At 39.7% G+C, this 22,500-nt stretch overlaps 1 protein-coding gene and 1 pseudogene across 2 annotated transcripts in view; both read left to right on the top strand.

Annotated features, from left to right (window-relative positions):
• Positions 1-17,787, top strand: part of LOC138021753 (E3 ubiquitin-protein ligase TRIM71-like) — a 30,681-nt gene extending 12,894 nt beyond the window's left edge. The window contains exons 2-5 of one of the 2 annotated variants that reach the window (XM_068868747.1): positions 5,424-5,507; positions 8,960-9,685; positions 10,010-10,392; positions 16,495-17,787. In XM_068868747.1, the coding sequence (XP_068724848.1) occupies positions 5,424-5,507; positions 8,960-9,685; positions 10,010-10,392; positions 16,495-16,515 (1,214 nt within the window). In that variant the 3' untranslated portion in view covers positions 16,516-17,787. Of the gene's footprint in view, positions 1-5,423; positions 5,508-8,959; positions 10,393-16,494 lie in introns of both variants that reach the window. The other variant, XM_068868746.1, reaches the window with a different exon arrangement.
• On the top strand, positions 11,560-16,487 carry LOC138018956 (uncharacterized; annotated as a pseudogene).
• Positions 17,788-22,500: the final 4,713 nt, after the last annotated feature.

Below are 22,500 nucleotides of genomic sequence, written 5' to 3'. Positions count from 1 at the left end.
AAAAAAGGATCACGGTAATCATATTTTCATTAATAATTCAGTAGTAATTTCATTTTTTATGTATTGTACCCCGATTTCCGCCGAGACCGAAATCAAAATCCTCTCCGGGCTTTTCAGAATGATCACTCTGTGCCGGCTATAAAGATGTATGCACGTGACTGATTTCTGTCATCTGAGAGGTTAATAGGCTCATGAATTATTAATGAAAAAATGTGTTGACAGACAACGTCCTTGCACCCGGGTAGGGCTCGGTTTGTTGAGCGTTTGGTTCCAAAGGTCAACCGTCCAAAATTGATCTCTCAACCATCTTCCGAAAGCCAGTTTGGTTTAGATCGAGTGAACAAACTACGGCCTAAGGTCGCTCGCAGGGCTGCTTTTGCTTTGTTGGTGGGTTGAAATGTAAAGCTTGGTGTGCACTTTCTGACTATGTGGATCAATAGTTGCTAATCCCATAATTTGCAGACTCGTAGCTTGTCCCCCTCGACTTGAAATCAGGCTATAGTGGTGATGAAAAGCCGCTTTCTGAATGCCGCCCACGGATTAAGCTCGTTGACTGCACATCAGCTGTTTAACAAATTGACGTCAGTTTTTCATGCGTCTATCCAGTTATTAATGGGTTGCCAAACCCAGTCTGAATCTGCGTTTCATTTCTCCGTATGCTTTTTTCCGTGTCGGTAAAAGTCTTGCCTGTCACTCCCCTGATAAGTGGTGTCTTTGTGCATAGAGTCTTCTGTGCGTATTTTTTTACGTTTGAGAATGCTGGGGTAATGCGCAGATTTCCCTGGTGCACACAGGAGAACATTTAATCATTAAACCTGCAATGGCGTCGAAAGTCCTTGTAACGCGTGTGGCGTTTCAGTGCATCTTTAAACAAAATATACCCTTATGGAGCTCAAGAATGGAAGGGCAATTGGATAAATAAGACAGGTGGTGAAAAATAAATATCTGGAATCTTAAAAGCGAGGAGTAATGGACTTCGACAACAACTATTGCCCGTCGAGGCGAAATCAAAGTGAGCTGTATTTCTAATGTTTTACCAAGTGTGCTGTTATGTAAAATACTGAAACCAAATGGAAAATGGGCCATTTTACAGTTGTTTGCTCAGCGACCAAGCCTATGAATGGCTGCGAGGCTGCCGGTGACCTTGCATGGATACAGACCTCACTGCTTTTATCATGTAAATTAGTCCATATTAACATTACAAAAGCATGAAGGTTTGTATCAAAACAGGGTCACCGGCAGCCTCGCTTCCATTGTTAGGCCTGGTAAATTAGCCACAACTGTAAAATGGTCTATTATCTGGTAACTTATGGGTTCAACAAAGACAGAAAAGGAACAGAACACCTTACGTGGATCTGTGATCTCTGTTCTCTGCACAGTCTTCAAGTAAAAAAAAAATAATTGGAAATGTGACAGCCAAGAATTTTTTTAAAGAAATATTGCCTCTAATAGCAAATATGTTGTTTGTTTCAAAAAATATTTCGGTGGAAAAGGTGGCCTTTATGAATTTATCATGTTGTGTAATATGCGAGCTTAACTGGATAGTTTTTATGGCAATAGTAAAGCATTTTCGTGTGAAAATGAGGTTAGCGTCTTTCTGTTGTATTAACGTAATTAAATATACCATGCCTCGTGAGTTTGTGTTTATCGTCTGCCGTAAACTTGATTTCCACTCTCAAAATTACCTCCAGAACCTACTTTTTGCGTAGAATGAGCTTTTAGAATGATGTTCTTGTCTTCTGTGGCGATACTTGACGATTCGGGGACATTTTTGAAAAAACAAATATAATGGATCACACGCGCAACTTGATCGCCCGAACTTGCCCGATTATGCATAACATCCACTTGGCCTTTTGACATTCCATTGGAAAAAACTCATAAAATGTTCGCAGACCGGTCGATTTCCCTGAAATTTGAAAGGGTGATTGCTAACGAATAGAGAAAGATTTTCACAATAACTAAACGTTCCTGTGTTAAGCATGAGAATTCGACGAAGAGGTAAATGCGACTAAATTTGTTGCGTGCGTTGCTATTTTTGTGTTTTGATTGTTGTGCAAATTTTGACAGAGAATATTAAATTATGAAAAAATATCTACGGATAGATCGTTAAAAAATCTTTATTTTTAGCGGTTATTTGAACATAAAAGATGCAACGCTTGACGAGAAATAATATTTTTGTTAATATTTGAAAGAAGAAAAATTTCGCAGGAATCGGGACTCGTTGAAAATGAGTTAACTAATTTGCATACGTGCGTTGAAATGTGATACGCGAGGAGACAGGAATGTTATTTCTCTGACAAATGATTTTGTCATTGTAGTGTAAAATGAAGTTTATTTGGGAAGGCAACAATATTTCCTTAACTTCCTGGTTAATCCAATTTACTGCTACGACTTACTAGTGCGGAGATTGTTTGCATGAAACTCACGCTTTTTGCGAATTTTGAGTGTCATGAAATTACATCATTTGCGTGACAATATATCCCTTTACTCTAACACAAAAACATTCAGATAGTAACAAACTTCATATTTATGAACCATTTCTTCTGCTTTTGTGCCTGTCAGCATTGTGATTTGCGACAATTCGCAAGTCTGTTTTTGTATCTCATAGATGTTCAGATTTTCAATTACATGGCCGCTAAACCTCGCGATTATGTAAATAGTTCACCCTGAAGTCAAAATAGATACGTCCTCAGGAACCCGACAAAGAAGGCCTCCTGACCAGACAGATGAAACGTAAATATTCAGTTAAATATTAAAAAAAAATTTAAAAAAACAAAGACAGAAGTTTCTTGGCTAAAAAGTACGTTTTACTCTGAAAACGACCAACGATTAACATTCTTTCCCGTAGTTCATTCAGTTGACACAAGGTGATCACGTGCACCTTTATGTTGCCTAGCAAGTGATAAATTTCTTCCTTTTTATAAAACATCATGACCTTTCCATTCCTTCATAAAGGTCAGAGAACGTGTTTTTACGATCGATTGTCATTAATATTTCAATGAGACATATATAAAACTATGTTTTTCTTTTCTTTTTCTGTTAACTCCTGGCTTTTACGGTACTTTTTGGTGCAAACGTAAAGTCAAACAATGTTTTGACCTGACATTAGATTAGACTAACAAGAAGAGGAATTATGAAGCGAGGAATTATGAAGCGGAAACAACATCTTCAGTCCTTTGTTAGTGTGTGCAATAAACGTTTGCTTAGTGCAACTGCAAGACATGCATGACATGCTGGAAAACGTCCGTCAGAACAATTTGCAGCTAGTTTTTTGCAGACCAATAGTATTTATTTAAAGAAGAAACGAGTGAATTTTACTCAAGAGCGTGTTTTGTTATCTTTAAACTGAATTTATTACCAAAGCTTAAAAGACTAAAAGACCTCAAAATGGGACAGGACATTACAAAATAATTAAAGGTGTGAACGTGAAGGGCCTCTGCTGGCGCGACATGTCGGTGACCCTCAAATGGTCTTAATGACCGCCCACTTGAAAAAATTAACTGGAACGCTGCCGTTCAATACCACCCAATTCAGTGCTTTCTGTTTTTGTGTAACACGTACCACAGGCAACCCAGTGTACGCTTTATGGAGCGTCTAGTTAATCATGAATTTCGTCATAACATTGTCAAAGTAGCTGTGGATCCACGAGACGATAGCCGAGTGGATCCACAGACTACTTTGACAATGTTATGACGAAATTCATTGTCAATAACAGGACAGACGCATGAAAAACTGACATCAATTTGTTTTTTACAATAACAAAAAAGGCAGACTGGTCAAAATTAAGTCAAAACACGAGAAGAACGCGAGACAAAAATGCGAGAAATTTCAATTTTCTTCAAGCTGACGTGACCAATTTCGCATAACTTATAAATTTATGTGTCTGTCCGCTTATTGTCAATAAAAATTAGCCAATGAGCGCGCGAGAAATTGGCAGTCATTGTAAAAAGACATTTTCCCTAGAAACTCTGTAAGTCCTCTGAACGCTGCTGTATCTGATAACCATAATTTTGGTCCATGATGCGAAATTGAACCCAACGAAGTGTAAAAAAAGTTAATTAATTTCCCAAATAACTGTATGACCAATCTCAATAGGCAATCAATCATGTGGTAGAAATATACTTGTTGCAGGTATGGACAGTGACTTCAGGTGGCATAGCAACGTTGAATACATTTTTAAGAAAAATTTATATTCTTTAAGGGTATTGCGTAAAGCCAGTGTTGATGAAGCAAAAACATCTCATTGAAGGTGTATGACCATAGTGAGACCAGTCCCGGAATATGCAGAATCAGTGTGGCAGGCTATCCCAGGTTTCCTGTCCAATATAATTGAGACAGTCCAAAAAAGGGCGCTTAAAATAATTTTCCCCCAGCAGCTGAAACTTCAGGTGGTTCGGTTAACATCACCGGCCTAGAAGAAAGGAATTGGGGTTAAAGGTATTTGGACAAAATGAAAATGTTTCACTTACTACCAAAAGCCATTATTAACAGTTCTCATCACTATTTAAGAACAGTTCCTGGCAATTTTACCTGTTTAACAACTTAACTTTATCCCAGACCCAGAAGGGAAGAAATATTTAACATTTAGTTTTTAAATTAGTTAATAAGCAGCGTCATTATATTAGTTATATTTTTTAGTATTTTCCAGTTGTTAATACAACTCGTTAATTTAGTTTTCTTTTATATGAATTCTCGATAGACTTCAAATAACTACAACTCACTAACTGAGTCATTCATTCTCTTAGAAATTGGTTTGTTGCAAACACACTAACTTTGAATGTCCTCAATAGTTAAGATGATTAACGGTAAGACACCAGTTTATTTGAAAGAAATATACTCAGATAATGTAGCTACCTTTGTGTTAGTATACGTTGTCGGACACGTATTAGGGAGCTTTAGCAACGACGACGGGAACGGCAACGAGAACGTCATGTAAAAACATAAATTCACGTTATTGCGATCACTTCGCGACTACTCCAAGCCTTTTAATATGACAAAGGTGTGGCAGTCCCTTAGGAGTGAAACCGTTACGAGCGGCCCTTAATTTAGGGGCGAAAAAAGAAATTTTATCTCCAAGTGCTGACGTTCTCCATAACACCTCAAACTTGGTAATTTCACGTTGTTGCTTTGCTGACGACGGCAAAGAAATGGACAAAAATGAAAAAAGCACGTGCAGGGCGAGCAAAGCTATTGTTTTTGCCCACTGAATATGCAAATTTGTAACGTTCTTGTTGCCGTCGCCGTTGTCGTTGCTAAAGCTCCCTATTGCAATACCAAGAGGCAGAATTGATTCTTACCCAAAGAGCCTTGCCCTTGCTGCAGACGAGTCCAGATCTCAAATTCGCTTCCAAACAATACAGAACATGAATGCTCTTAATGTTTACCCCGATTACTAACATTTTTCCCTATTTATTGTGGCACAGGTGGTGATTTTTTTCTGGACGGGGATGGAGCTGAGTATCCCAGAGATGTACCATCATCGGTTGACCGGCTGGTTATATACCGAGGTCAGATTCAGCGTGTAAATAATAGTTATTGATGGCAATAGTATAGTGTATCCAGGATACATGTGATAAAGATGATAATATCGCTTGGCAACGGGCAACTGAAAAAGAAGTAGAAGTCCCCGGCAACAATCGAACCTTTGACCTCCGAAACCTATAAAAACATATCACCTTTGTCAAGTACGGTTATACTGCATGACTACCATCAAAAGTTATATTGCGTTCATAACTGCGAAATTGTAATATGCTGAGCTGGACACACAGTACAAACAGTTAATTAGTAGCCATTTTACAAGCAGATGTTTTACTCTTTTGTTTTCCAGCATGCACTGCAACCCGCCGACGTAACTTAAGTGTCACGTAATATGTCACGCTAGCCATTACAGGTGTCAAGTAAGCAGACATTTGGGAGGCTTACTTGACATGTGGTCCCAAGGGGTGTTTCTTGAGCCGTGAGAGAGCGGCGAAACGGCGAAGAAGAGTCTCGAAGCAGCAATAAGAAATAAACCTAGGGTTACCTTACTTTCATGCACACACCAGCTCTCAAACGTGTCAAATTGATAATTAACAAAGGATCCAATGGCAACTTCAGCAATCATGCGTCCCCTCGGTATTACCAATCAAACGAACCAATCATATTGATGTGCGTGTTTGTAAAAATATCAACCAATCCGAGCCCGAGGGTCAGATCCTGACCCTGGCGTGTGCATGAAAGTGAGATTCAGGTCCAAGGTAACCAGAGGTTTTTCTCTTCTCCCTGATTCGCGACTCGTCTTCGCCGCTTCGCGGCTCAAGAAAAACCTCTAGGACCAGGGTAGGGAGACTTACAGTCTATGATCCTAAATAAAACACACTAGCTCACCAGGCCCCAGGTGTTCAAACGCTGGATAACTCTGTGCAGTGGAAAAGCCGCGTAGCTATAACTAGACTCTTATCTTACAAGCGCGCATGGAATAATTGTTTTATTAATTTCCTTAAACTCCAAAAGTTTGGAAGTACGAAATACGAGCGAAAAAAGCGAGAAAATCCGAGCGAAATCAAAAAAAAAAGAAAAATGATAGATGCGATGTTGTGTAATACCTTGTTGTCAGACAGACGCAGGCTCATCACAAAAACATTTCTTGCCTTTTCCAGGGTTCGTACACTTTTTCAGACCAAAAATTCAAGGATTTTCAAGGACTTTCAAGGGCCAGCTTTTCAAATTTCAAGGACGTCTTTTTTATTTACGTCGAAGAATTTACCCTTGAAAATAGGCTCGACTCCGGATGGAGTGGTCCGGGTTCGGATCCTGGCCGGGGACATTGTTTTGTGTTCTTGGGCAAGATCCCTTACTCTCTCGGTGCCCCTCTCCACCCAGGTGTATAAATGGGTACCGGCGAATTTAATGCTGGGGGTAACCCTGCGATGGACTGGCATCCCATCCAGGGAGGAGTAGAATACTCCCAGTCGTTTCATGCTCCAGAAACCGGAGATAAGCGCCGGCCTGATGGGCCTTCTAGGCTCGTAGCAGACTTTTGGTAGTCTGACAGTACAATTCTTGCTCATTTTCCATAACGTACATGCGTAAAAATAATGCAAAGGCACTGGTAACCATTCTCGACCCCACAGCTCGTCGCGTTTCCATGACATGACGTAAGTGGCTGATTATTTTTACTGAAGTTTTCAAATATTAAAACTGCGGGTTAGAGAAAAATCAGGGACTTTCAAGGACCAGGAATGAAGAGCAGAGATTTTCAAGGACTTTCAAGGCCTTGAAAATGTACTCTCAAAATTCAAGGGTTTTCAAGACGCGTACGAACCCTGCTTTTCGCATACTTCTAAACGTCGCAATTGATCCAAACTTTCCGCGACAAGGTTTTTGTTTTGCTTTATTCACAGAGAAATTTCGCTTTCCGGCGAAAAAACATTCAGCTTAGCGACGCTTAGCGCAATCAATTGCCACATAAGGTCAAATTAAGGTATATATGAGCTGACAACCGAGATTTAACCGAGTTTAAAAATTTAATAATTCAAGTTATACTCTAATCACCAGCGGGCATCTCGTTTATTGAAACTGGATACAGCGAGCGTTTACATCATCACCATAAAGAAAATACAGCAGTGAAAAAACAATCAAGCAGAGGTTAAATAGATATTCGAGTGTCTCTTGCATAACCCGAAGGTCGTGGGTTAAATTCCCACCCTGGTTAGAGTTTTTCTCTGTCCTTGTGTGGGCCCATTTCCATCAGTAGGGCTAACGCTCACATGGTTCATATGGGATATAAATCTAGCACTTCACATTACCCTCTATTCAGTTAACTCTGTTTAAAGTCTTAAATAGCCTAGTATCCCCTAGGGATTCATCACACCTGCAAACACGCCTAAAATACCTCTACAGTTGTCACTAATCATCCATAATGAACATACTCCTGTGTCATTAGCGAAACGGTTACACAATGTATTTAAACGTTGGCTAAGAAAATACTGCATGTAACCCGCAATGATTACATGTGGAGCGGGAGAAAAGATTGCACATAAACCAGATAATTCCAACGCACAGTGGTAACGAAACGAAATAAACTTTAATTGAAGTAACGCAAAAGCAGCAGCGGAGAACAGAAGAGTTCGAAGGTCGCTTAAAGGTTTAAATTAAAACTTTGAGGTTGAATAGCAATTCGATGTATCTTGTAGCTGGGAAATGGTTTGATGAGATATGGTAGCGCTGAAAATTTGTTATGTTGTTGTGATTCGAACTAGAAAGCAAAAGATAAAAGCCTAAATGAGCCAACGCCTTAGAAATATTACTTGACTTACGCGCACGTGGCATTGCGATGCAAAACTAAGTAAAAACTAAAATTATCATGCCACATTACGATAATAAACTAATGGCTATAACAACGAAAATATGAATAAAAACGACTTACTTTAGTCTGACTCCGAGTAACTATGGTAGCTGATAAAAAAGGTAGAGGTACTTGAAATAGCTTGTAACCAGCATGCGCAAGTAGCGTTGCAACAATCAGCCTTGTGTAAAAAACTACGTGACTATATCAAAGGCGAAATCCGATCACTTAAAACAATCATGCAAGCTTGTACAGCGGTGCGATAAATAAATGAACAAAAAGAAATAAGGTGCAAATCGCGCCTAAATATAGACAAACGAATTATTCTATTACGAAAGTAACACTGCAATCTTTGCACATACCGAAACTGTCGGATGGTGTCTTATCCACCGGTTAAACCTATCCGTAGCTTAATACGCAGGACATACAACAGGTGTTAGGGAGCTTACTAGTTCAGTTTCTGCCGGGGTCTCTTACGTCCTTCTCATTTGTCCCATTGCCAATTAACCATCCTATCAGCGTATTAAGAGTTTTATATGGAGCCTAAAATTAAAAATTTTAAATAGACATGAATACGGTAACACTAATTGACAGTCAACAGATGATTTGGAATTTTGTTGTCTTTTCTCTTAGGGAGAGTAAAATTGTCCGTTTACAAGGGGGATATAACCAAAGAGCCCGTCGATGTTATCGTTAAGGCGTCAGATAGGTTCCTTAGTCTTGCTGGTGGTGTAGGCAAGGCAATTGTCAGCAAGGGTGGGAAGAGAATCGAGGACGACTCTCGGGAGATTCGCCGAAAGCGTGGAAGTCTTAAAGATGGTGACGCAGTAGCGACAGAATCTGGTAACTTGCCTTGCAAAGTTGTTGTTCATGTTGTTCATGCAGAGAAAAAAAGAAAGATCCTTCGTCGCGCTTGCATCAACAGTCTCTTGGAAGCTCAAAAACTAAGCATGACCTCCATAGCACTGCCAGTCATTGGTCCCGGAAATTGTGAAATGCCAAAAGACATCTGCGCTAAAGTCATGTGTGACGCTGTTGATGAGTTTATCAGACGGGAAAACGCTCAGACGAAAACGATTACTGACATCAGATTTGTGGACACTGACGAACCCTCAGTGCTTGCTTTTCGGAAGGAATTGAAGAGGAGATTTGGGGATGACTCAATGACGCATGCTTCCGAAGGAGGTTCCGCCACTTCTTTACCATCTCGTGTTGAGGGTGACAGTTCTAAACCAGGTTTTGAAAAGTCAGATCGTGGTAGAAACCGCAAGCCAAATAACTTTAGAAGCGGCGAAACGCATTCACCAACGGAACAGCAGCAGAGTTCTTATTCTCCTGATGGATACAAGAGTGTCTTCGGTAAGTCCTTATCTGCCAACGCATTGAAGATAAATGCACCTAGTTGCCGTAATGATGCCAGTCACCCGGTAACTCATTATTCTCTTGGTCCGACGTCTTCAGTTCGAGAACACAGTCAACAATTGAGTTCTCCCAGCCAGAATTCACCTCTAGGCGATTCCTACAGCAATTCATTAAAAGGAAATATGGCAGGTATATATGCTAGTCCGCCGAGAACCCAGCAACCTGCAGCTCGTTCTTCTGCCAACACATTGCCGATAAGTGCACCTGTTAACGATTCCAATCAGTCGGTAACTCCTTGTTTTCTTGGTTCGACATCTTCAGGTAGAGTACACAGTCACCCTTTGAGTTCTCCCAGCCAGACTTTACTTCTAGGCGATTCCTACAGCAATTCATTAAATCGAAATGTGGCAGGTATATATGGTAGTCCGCCGAGAATCCAGCAACCTGCAGCTTATTCTTCTAGCAACGCATTGGCGATAAATGCACCTGTTAACGATTCCAATCAGCCGATAACTCCTAATTTTCCTGGTCCGACATCTTCAAGTAGAGTACACAGCCACCCTTTGAGTTCTCCAGGCCAGACGTCACCTCTAGGAGATTCCTACAGCAATTCATTACCACGAAATACGGCGGACATATATGCTAGTCCGCCGACAGCCCGGCAACCTGCTCCCTCTGGAGGGAAGAGGTTAACAAGAGAGAAGGTAATTTAATTTGTGTACATGTAGTCGTGTTTGAATAAGAATAACTGTGCTGATTAAAGGAACGGGTTTCGTTAACTACAAAGAAAATTCAACTGTTGGCCACTGATATCTTGCATCTGAGCACTGTTTTCGAAGATTGAAACCCAGTTTGTATACGTTGCAGGTATATCATATCTGCCTAAAGCTCTGCCTTACCGCCTCAAACAAGCATATTTATACACCTTGTTCAAAAATGGCGGACACGCGGAACGACCTAGGTTCTAATACATGAAAGCGAGGCTTGGTAGGCCGTATTTCAGTCTGGAAAATTTTAGTAGCGGCTGTCAGCAGATTTATGTTGTACGATATTCCGGTCTTATCAGAGCTAAATCCTCCTAAAATGGCGTGCTTAAGTAGTGCAGTGAATGACTCAGTTATTCTTCCCGAAGATGACATTCCCGGAGCCTTGTTAGCTGGGCTAAATCCTTCTTCGCTGAAGAATGAAGAGTTGCGGTTTTGGTTGCGCGATGCGATGTAGTGGGGATTCCCTTAATTAAACTTAAAACGAAACCTTTGCTTGTAAAACGGTTATCACAAGGCTTTAATCTTAAATAGTAGTTTAACGGTTGATGTTTTTCAAGGTTTACCAGTTACCCTTTTTTTTAAATGCGCTTTGCGGAGTGGAGGAATACGTGAAAAGTGGACGCGATCAAATGGTGATAGATCCTGATCCGGACAAAATTTACACCAAAAGGAAAAGGAGAATTATGAATATTATGGGCTGCACTCCTTCGTCATCACCCAGCGTGAAATACCCAAGCGATGGCTGGGGAAAATCTCTAGAAAGGATGCCTTCATTTACTCGCATCGACTCACAGGTTTCCCTGTTGAGGGAGGAAATCCCTGACCTTGAGAAAAAATTCGGGGCGCTCGAGTGGCGATTGTTTTGCTTCGAGAACATTTCCAAAAATGATTCCCTTATTACCTTTTACTCAGGATTTCCTAATTTGAAAATGTCAGACAACAAACAATATTTTGTTTGGAAAATGAACCAGGGCACATGTACACAGTATTTAATTAAGCTTATTTGTGTTGAAATGGATATAAATATCTGAGAGTTATGTAAGTCTCCTATTAAAAGGAACATGGTGAACCGCAACAACGTTGGAAAATTGAAATACCTTGATAATGGCAAAAGCCATGCATTACTGTGGTAGTGATAATAACAATGGACTTTCAATTCAAAGTAATTAGACGTATCAACAAAGTGAAAACTAATCTTGAAATTAAATTATGCAGCAGGATTTTTTTCACTTTGTTGATACATCAAATGTATTTTGAATTGTGTCTCGTCCACAAGTTCTCTGGACGGCCAGATATTTATCTGTCCTAGTTTCAAGTGCATAAAATTGATCCAAAATATAAAAATTCTGCTTACAATTGATTGGGACACGTTAAATAACTGAGCCGAGTGTATTTGGGCGAAGCCTTGTCGGAGGCGACACAATGTAAGAAAAAAATTCGTCTATAGTTTTCAAGATTGTTTCACTGAATGCTCACTATGACCAGCATGAATGTCGTCTCTTGCAGAGGACAAATATTGAATGTTTTCTCCAATGGCCCCAGGCCGTAAAAATGCATACAAAGCCTCCATCGTTTTCAAATTAGGAAATCCTGTGTAAAAGGTAATAAGGGAAGCAAAACAATCGCCACTCGAGTTCCCTGAATTTTTTCTCCAGGTCTGGGATTTTCTCCTCGAACAGGAAAACCTGTGAGTCGATGCGAGTAAATGAAGGTATCCTTTCTAGAGATTTTCCCCAGCCATCGCTTGGGTATTTCACGCTGGGTGATGACGAAGGAGTGCAGCTCATAATATTCATAATCCTCTTTTTTTCTTTTGGTATAAATTTCGTCCAGTTCAGGATCTATCACCATTTGATCGCGTCCACTTTTCACGTATTCCTCCACTCCGCAAAGCGCATTTTAAAAAAAGGATAACTGATAAACCTTGAAAAACAACTGTTAAACTATTATTTAAAATCAAAGCCTTGTACATAAATCTGCTGACAGCCGCTACTAAAATCTTCCAGACTGAAATACGGCCTACTAAACCTTGCTTTCATGTTTTAGAACCTAGGTCGTTCCGCGTGTCCGCCATTTTTGAATAAGGTGTATGTGTTATATTTTATCTCTGTTAGTGTGCAGAAGAGAAACGTTGCCTCAAAGTTCGGTGACAAATGCTTTTGCTGAAAAACATTGAATCGAGAAAATTTGTTCCCGACACTGAATATACGAAAAACTTACGGTAGAATGTTCCAGATAGTGAGAGCTCGCAATGGTTGCCAGCATTCATCTTCAATAGTCGTCCAGGGCTCGTTTAATATGTGTTTCTTCTGTCGAAGGTTTTTTTGGGCGTGGACAAGGGAGTACATGCTTCCGTCAATATACGACGAGGAAGCTGACTTAGTGCAAATAAATTGTTCCGTAAAATTTGAAACGTTTGCATTTGTCTTAAGCTTATGGTGGTTTTCACTTGACTTACTAGGAAGTAGAACTCGCTAATTGGCAGGTGATGATTAGTATTTTTTTCTGTTTCCAAAGGAATGCATAGGAGCAACTACAAAGTAAGTTAGAGTCCTTGGCTGTTGTAAATCTAACCATGCCCCGATCTCTGTATCATCGTTAGGATTCTCCACCACCATCAGTAGTTCTTGCAGCGCTACTGGGGTCTACCGTTTGAATTCTGACTTAGATATCCTTTTCTGTTGACCCCTGGCTGGATGCGAAGCAACTAGCATATCATGCATACTTCGCACTGTTCTATTTACACCTTCATTACGTTTAGAAATCACTGGTGATCTTTGCAATCTGACTGGCTCTCAGCAGTGCGATTTATTCCCGAATCGCACTATTTTCTGCTCTAAATCGCACCTTTTCCCCAGCCAATGAGAAAGAAAGACAAAAAAAAAAAACAATCAGATTTCAAGGTTTGTTCAAGGTAACCAATCATATTGCAGGAAAATGAAAGACGAAGAAAGCCGTTGTCTGTTGCGAATTTGGATGAATTTAATTACTTACAGTTCTGAATGACGATAATGAGCTGTTTCAGGCTGAAGATTTCCATTTAGGGGAGTTTCTAACTATCAGTGCCCATTTGGACGAATGTTTTGGCGATTTTTCTTCAACATCTGCTCAAGATCCGTGTGATCCCGAGTCCAGCAAAACAGACACCAACGAAAGCCACAGAACAGCAAATCCAGAGCTAACGCAAGAAGTAGATGTTTTCAGGTATCCTGTAGGTTCAAGCGATGCAATAAAAGAGCTCAAGGCTGTCGCTGATCCACAAAATCGTCCCGATCCACAAAATAATGGATGAATGTCTCCAGAAGCTGGTGCCAGTCCCGCCATCTTGAAAATGTCACCATTGAAACGACGGCGCCGGAAGATAGGCTTAGCTACATAATTCCGGAATTTTTTTGGGAATTTTAGACATTAAAAATAATTTTAGAAACTCTCGGGAATTTTAGGGAAAAATTGACAATTTCGAGAATTTTAGAGCAATTTGAACTTTACCTGACATGTTGGAAACTTTTCACGGGCAGAAACGTTGACAAAACGTGCTTTTTTGTATTCTAACCTGGGGTCAGTCCGTTCGTATCCATTCCTTGTCAGCGGTTATTCACCAAAAGAGGTCCTACAGTGCATCTAAGCAGCGGTTTCTCACCTTAGTTTCGGAATCCGGATCTTTGCTTGATAGCAAATATGGTAGACTTTGCACTATAAGTAACGAAATTTTTAAGAATTTTCGGGAATTTTATAGAGTTTTTGGAGAATTTTAGACATTTCTATTTTTTAGAGCTTTTGTTTGGGAAATTCCGGAAAGAATTTTAGACAATTTTTTCAGGGAATTATGTAGTTAAGCCTACCGGAAGAACTTGACAAAGTCTTGAGCAAGTTCTACGCCGAGGTCAAAAAAAAGGACGGAGGTAATTACGAGCCGGAATCCCTTAAAATCGTGCGGAGTGCCATTGAACGGTATTTGAAGAAGAAAAACTATCCATCCAGCATCGTGCAATCGAGGGACTTTCACAATTCACAAGAAATCATCAATGCTGCAGCAAAGGCTATTTCTCTGCGTCAGCAAGGAAAGTGAAAGAGACCCAGCAAAGCCCAGCCGATCACACTAGAAGAAGAGTCAGTTGGGTGATTTTAATGGAAAGATCTTGACCAATGTCAACTTTAAAAATTTGACTGAAAAACTGGGATTACGAGGTCGCCAGGAGACTACGACGCCTACGTGGAGAACCTAGTAAGAAGACCGCAAGAAGATGGCACTGAAGTTGTAGAGTTCCGTGAAGGTCCAACGAAAACACGAAGCGGTGGTCTAACAATCAGGCGAAGAACAACACCACAAGTTATGAATAGCACCGATGGCGGAAAAACCGATCCAGTGCGGCTCTTCAAACTTTGGTTGTCCAAGCTACCCGAGGGAATGAAAGACACAGGGCCACTCTATCTGAGCATCATAAATCGTCGAAGATCAACATTCGTCTGGTACACCAAAATTCAAATGGGACGAAACACCATTGGCAATATCATGAAAACCATGGCCTCCTGTCTCAAGACAAATAAGAACTTGACAAACCACAGCATGAGAAAAACATTGTTGTCAGAACTGAAGAAATCCGGTCAACCGAACAATGTTATCTGTGAACTATACGGGTCAAGCACATGAATGTTCGTTAGACGACTACGACGAGATAGACCAGAATCAAAGGAAAGAAATCTCTCACATTATCAGTGGATATAAAGAAATGCCGAATGAAAATACTCCAAACGGCGTCTCCAACCAAAACACTGCAAATAAAACCTCAAAGCAAGAGATTGCTGTCCAACGCCAACTAGCCCCACTGGTTCCTATTCACCATGTCCCACAACAAAGCCAAATGCATCAAACCATGGGCTTCAATCCTGGTTTTCAGCTGGATTTTCGGGAGCTCCACCAAGTTTTCCTTCGCAGTTTCTGTATCACATGGCAGCCTTCACTTGTGCAGATCGTCCCGTTCCATCGCAGAATTACACCGGCTGCACCTTCAATTTTTTCTCTAAAGACAACGACAGTTTTCAACCACAACCACAGAGGAAAGGCTCACATCATTGAGTCAGACGACGAGGATTGAACTTTGAAGTATAAACGGTTTTTGATCAGACTTGAATAGCCCATTTCCGAGTTTCTGCATGCCTCAGTTTCAAAGCGAGTCCTGGTGCTCAACATTCAAATGGAAATGAGTTGCTTATCATCATGCAAATCAAACTCATTTCCATTTAAATTCTTGGATTTCACATGACGTCACGGCCGCCATGTTGGTGTCCCCAAACAATGAAATGGCGGCCATGTTGGTGTCCCGATCCATTCCTCCGGGAATTGAAAGCTATTATTATGCTAACGTCTTCTTTTGTTTTCGTTGAAAAACATGGCTGTTGATCACGTGAGTGAAACCCAAGAATAGTTGAGCACCAAGACTCACTTCGAAACCGAGACAAACAGAAACTCGAAAATGGCCTATTTCCTTGAATGCAACGTATTTTTCCTCGGTTACGCTCGACTGAATTTTTGACATGTGACGTTTGACGTGTTTCTGTTTTGCATACAAAATGAGATGTAGAAGCGTTTCCAATTCCGCTTTGTTTATAAACTGGCAACTGGAACAATAAAATATTGGTACTGACTAAAACCCTGTATTTGTGCGATTTCTAAATGGATGTAATAAAGTGGCAATTGAACTTCCTGTCGTGCAATTTTGGTCTGAAATCATACTTGTGATTTCAATGGAACTCGCACTGCGCGCTCGTTCGATTTTGAAATCACTCGTATGATTTCAGACCAAATCGCACTCCACGCAGTTCAATTACCATTGTTAACCTTCACCATCAGTAGTTTCATTAACAGCAACTGATTGAAAATAAGGAACGCACTCATTCATTGAATAAAGTTTGAACACCAGAATATGGAGAGTAGGTCAGAAAGCTTGAATGCCTCTTTTTCCAGTTTTCTCAAAGATAAGTTTGGTAAAAAATGTTGCGAAAAAAAAAAAAAAACTTTACTTTTTATTTTCTTTGAAGGTTTGGATATCCCGATCCTGATTACCTGCTGCGAGTAAAGGAAGAGTTGGCTGACAAAGGAATCCACTGATGGAAGAGAAACTTGCAACCAAATACATATGGCATCGTTGTTCCTTGTTTAGATGATTAGTCACGGTTGATAGTTTGCGAGTGGATGTACTTTTCGTAACCAAGAAGATAGACATAGCCAGCGCGAGTTGTAGTATTTGTATATATTTTTTAGTCAACGGGAACTGTTGGCAAGCTTAATTTTTCGCGGCTTGATATCCTTATGGAAGAAGAAAGACTTTTTAGTTTGCCCATTCTGTATGGGTGTATAAAGTCACAAGCCTTTCCAGGAAAATGTTGGATCGGCATTTTAAGCCGCCGGGCGTTTTTCTGAGAGGGACTATCGGGGAATGCTTTCCCGGCCAAAAAAAGTTTAGATTTTCCTTTATTTCTAAAACACCATTTGCCCCGATATTCAGTCATTCCGACAAAATGTAGCCGGTTTGCACAAAAGAATGGGAACCCTCATTCTTTCTCGAGTATCCTCTACGTTCTGAAATTGATTTTTGTAGCGAGTGTGGCAGCCGCTCGAAATGGGAATGTATAATGGCAAGAGAAACTTGGCACAATAGGGATTGTGAGCGGAAACACGGGGAGTGCACGCGCCCGAATAGGTTTGCGCGGAATCAATTAATGTTTCTTTAACTTTCACCAACTGCCAGACATGCTAATAAGGATTTGGTTGCTCCCAACAAGTTTATTTTAATAGTATAAAATTTGAACCTTTGATCGTTTTAATCGACCGGTATTGAAAAAGATTACAGGCTTGGAAGAAATTACATTAGACTGTTAAAAAGAGAAGAACAGCAAAGATTAGTATCAATGATTGCTGTAGTCCAATAATAGTTTCTGCATCATTGTAAAGGGATATAGCTAGACAACACGGATCATACAAGAATGACCACTTCATGTTACTTACGCGTTAGTGCAGCATGCTACACTTAAATGATGTACGCACTACATCAAGGTCTTGTGCTCAGCATTACACCTTGTTGTCCTGTACATCATGTATTATTGAAGTTACTTATCCAGCATGATCCAGGAAACATATGCGCAAAAGGAAGCACAAAAAATTGAAATTTTTGTCATTTATTTCTTGCGCTGGCGCATGCGTTTGAAATTGCGTTCAGGTCGTTCAGACGTGTATTATTTTGTTTGCATTTGCGCTTGGTTTTTCTTCAGTGGTGTAAAATAGATAGAGGTTATGTAAAAATCAAAAGATCTTACAGATGAGAACACTGAGAAATAGATGAATGTCATGGATCTTACTTCATAGTTATCCAAAGTGAACTCAAGGTTTAATAACTTCCCCGACAATTTGTTTGATAGTGAGGGCATGCCTAAGATTGCAGGGTAGGCTCTTCCAGAGAGTTGGATCCCAATAACTAAACTCTTTTTAAATAGTTTGTTTCTTAATGGAACCGCCAATTTTTTGATAGAGACCTTTAAGCCGAGCATCGCCTGACTCGTTTCGCATAACAAACATGACGCTTAGATGTTTTAGGAGCGGTTCATTTATGTCCTTTGAAAACCGTAAAAAAAATACTTCGAACCTGATTCATAAAAAGAGGAAGCTCAAATGCGGGCGCCACAGTTTATGTTGTGGAGCTTTAGCTGCTTGTGTGAGAGTGCTCTACCGAAGTTTCCCCAGTCAATACTGCAGTAACGGGAATGGGGCTGCCGGTGGCAAGGCTTTGCAGATGTAATGAAGCTAAGCAACAGGTCTAATTCGTTTAACGACACCAATTCCAGAAGCAACCTTTTAATCAGTTTAACAAGATACGATGGCTATGCCAAGTGTTTTTTTTTTTTTTTCATTATAAGGACAATTAGTGACTTAAGTAGTGCCGGGATATGCTGTCGGTCAAATCCGGTCTCAGGTTGAATCCGTTTTTACCTCTTATTACATGAAATTTTCGTGACACTTTAATTTCGCGAATTTCTTTTTTAATCGCGAAATTAAAGTGACGCGAACAATAAGTTTCGCGAACATAACATGACACAAACATTAAGTGAATAACTATACATCAATAATAGATATCGCTTTGATGATCCATACGATGTTTTTGAAATTCATATTTAATCAATACATGTTTCGGATGAAACATCATCCATCGTCAGTTGACAAATGAGAAATAAACTAAAGTTGAGCAATAAATAGTGTAACAAAGTGAGATATAACATGAATAATTAAGGATGAAGGCGAGAACAGAATAAAAACACCCAACCACGAAACAAAACAGAAAAAACCAAACTGTTTAGGCTAAGAAAAGAAACTAATTAGTATGAAAGGGATAAATTAAGATGTTTGACTTGGGAATTTAGAGATGGCTGCTCCCAAAGGATATGCATGGCTTCTTTGATTTTCAATTGGAAACGTGTGGAAGCAGAGTCAAGGATTTTAAAACAGTCTTCTGAACACCGGGAGCGACAATTTTCAGAACCTCTCAAGTGCTTAAATATGTGGGAATGTTTGTCGGAGGCGAGATGTTCACGGATGCGAGTGGCGAAATGTCTATTGGTTTCACCAATATAACAGGCATTACAGCCTGCACATGAAAACTTGTAAATGATTCGCGATCGTAAACCCGCAGGGATAGGATCCTTCGCCCCAAACCAACTCCTAATTTTAAACGGGGTGAACACCAACTTAATTTCCAGGTCGCTGCAAAATTTGTTGACTAATTTCTTAATTCTGCGTTTTGTTATGATGGAAAAGGGACCGATGTACGGTAATTTAAAATACAGACAATTGTCCTTCCGAGCAACACTCTGAGAGGAATCGGAGATAAAGTAATTGTTGAGAAATTTTCTAACAACATTCTCGATAACGCTAGAAGGAAACAAATTCCTCCTTAATGTTTTGGTAAGGTTGCTTATGTCCAAGTGAAAACCAGTCCAAGTATTATTAATTTTAAATACTCGGTCAACCAGAGTGCGTACTAGTCCTAATTTGTAACTGAAAGGTACAAAGCTGTAATAATTAGTGAGAAGACCGGTGTAGGTCTTCTTGTGGAAAACCGAGGTAATAATGCCCTGATTACTATGGTTATCTAAAAGCACATCTAAGAAGGGAAGCTTGTGGTTTTCTTCCTTCTCCATAGTAAACTTGATGTTAGGATGCTGGCTGTTGATATAACTGAAGAAAGATAAAGCATCCCGCTCGGTATTAAACAAAGCAAAGGTGTCGTCAACATATCTGCGGTAAAACTCGATACCTGAATTGTAATTCTCTAACCAGCGTTTCTCATGGTGACCCATAAAGAGATTAGCTAATACAGGAGCAAGCGGGGAGCCCATGGCTACCCCATCAATTTGATCGTAAAAATTACCCAAAAATGAAAAATGAGTTTGAGCAGTGGCAAAGAAAAATAACTTAGTAAGATTTTCCCGTCCTAATTTAATATCTGGATTGCCCTTCATAATGTAGTCTACCGCTAAGTCGATAGATTCGATGAGGGGAATGTTGGTGAAAAGACTTTCGACATCGAAAGAAACCATGAACTTATTTAGGGTATGGAGTCTAGTGACTTCACTAACAAAAGTAAAAGTGTCATGAGCACAGTAGTCATTAGGGATGTGAGGGTTTAACAATGTACATAAATACTTAGCTAGGTTGTAATTATAGGTTCCAATCGAAGAAACAATGGGCCGGAAAGGAGGTGTCGAAGAGTGATCTTGAACCTTATGCATCTTAGGAAGCCCATAAATTCTGGCTGGTTGAGATCCTGATGGATAGATCTTGTCATAAATGGTGGGTCACCATGAGAAACGCTGGTTAGAGAATTACAATTCAGGTATCGAGTTTTACCGCAGATATGTTGACGACACCTTTGCTTTGTTTAATACCGAGCAGGATGCTTTATCTTTCTTCAGTTATATCAACAGCCAGCATCCTAACATCAAGTTTACTATGGAGAAGGAAGAAAACCACAAGCTTCCCTTCTTAGATGTGCTTTTAGATAACCATAGTAATCAGGGCATTATTACCTCGGTTTTCCACAAGAAGACCTACACCGGTCTTCTCACTAATTATTACAGCTTTGTACCTTTCAGTTACAAATTAGGACTAGTACGCACTCTGGTTGACCGAGTATTTAAAATTAATAATACTTGGACTGGTTTTCACTTGGACATAAGCAACCTTACCAAAACATTAAGGAAGAATTTGTTTCCTTCTAGCGTTATCGAGAATGTTGTTAGAAAATTTCTCAACAATTACTTTATCTCCGATTCCTCTCAGAGTGTTGCTCGGAAGGACAATTGTCTGTATTTTAAATTACCGTACATCGGTCCCTTTTCCATCATAACAAAACGCAGAATTAAGAAATTAGTCAACAAATTTTGCAGCGACCTGGAAATTAAGTTGGTGTTCACCCCGTTTAAAATTAGGAGTTGGTTTGGGGCGAAGGATCCTATCCCTGCGGGTTTACGATCGCGAATCATTTACAAGTTTTCATGTGCAGGCTGTAATGCCTGTTATATTGGTGAAACCAATAGACATTTCGCCACTCGCATCCGTGAACATCTCGCCTCCGACAAACATTCCCACATATTTAAGCACTTGAGAGGTTCTGAAAATTGTCGCTCCCGGTGTTCAGAAGACTGTTTTAAAATCCTTGACTCTGCTTCCACACGTTTCCAATTGAAAATCAAAGAAGCCATGCATATCCTTTGGGAGCAGCCATCTCTAAATTCCCAAGTCAAACATCTTAATTTATCCCTTTCATACTAATTAGTTTCTTTTCTTAGCCTAAACAGTTTGGTTTTTTCTGTTTTGTTTCGTGGTTGGGTGTTTTTATTCTGTTCTCGCCTTCATCCTTAATTATTCATGTTATATCTCACTTTGTTACACTATTTATTGCTCAACTTTAGTTTATTTCTCATTTGTCAACTGACGATGGATGATGTTTCATCCGAAACATGTATTGATTAAATATGAATTTCAAAAACATCGTATGGATCATCAAAGCGATATCTTACTTCGTGCTGCTAAGAAGTTTTGGTAACATCAATAATAGCTAATAATGAAGAAAGGACGAGTTTATCAACAACAAAAAGTAGGCAAAAATCACGTTTTTATCTATTCTGAGGCAATTGCAACTCTTCATACCACCTAGGATGGAAGCGAATTCATTCGAGTCTTAATGTATTCTTCATTCCTTGGTTATTACCTCGATGATTCATGATTTTTAAAAGCGATTTTGGAAATTCCCTGGATCGGAAGTAATTAATTCATGCATGCATTTTGTTGAGCTTTCCTCAGTGTCGTTGTCTGTCATGATTCCCAAGTTTTTAAAAGAAAGATTCGTGATTCTTAAAAGATTTTAAACTATGATTCATGATTCATGATTCATGATTTCGCTTCCATCCCGAAATTTACACAAACGACTCTGGAGATCATGGTCAATTGACCAAAACTAACGAACAAGCGTAAAATTCGTGCGGAAATTGTTAGAACTTGCTACTGTTCTCATATAGACCCGTCGCTGCATCTCTTGTTGTAAATTTTGACGTTATTGTAAATGAAGTTGTTCTATTTGCTTCAAGGATAAGTTAAATGCCTTTAAATAGCATCTTACGTACTAAAGATCGCGAAATTAAAATGATTCATAGTACAAGAATTTCGTAAAATCGCGAAATTAACGTGTCGCGAAAATTTCATGTAATAAGGTACTAACTCCGCCGGACTGGGGGATTAACTTCAATGAACTTTTGTCTCAAAAAGCTGTCAGACGCTCACAATGCACGCTTAAACTTGTGGTGAAAAAGAAGTTGTAAGGGAACTTGAAAATGATCAACATGTCAGCGTCGAAGGCACTGTTTCTCGATTACCTTTTATTTTCTTCAATATTTCTGGGTTGAGTATTTTACTAGTAACCGCATGTCTTCCCAGGGGGCTATTTACCTAAGACATTAACCATGATACTATGATGATATTCGATACCATAACAATAT

This window comes from Montipora capricornis, chromosome 10, assembly GCF_036669925.1.
Source record: "Montipora capricornis isolate CH-2021 chromosome 10, ASM3666992v2, whole genome shotgun sequence".
Taxonomy (NCBI): Eukaryota; Metazoa; Cnidaria; class Anthozoa; order Scleractinia; family Acroporidae; genus Montipora; species Montipora capricornis.
This window is presented reverse-complemented; position numbering and strand designations above follow the sequence as displayed.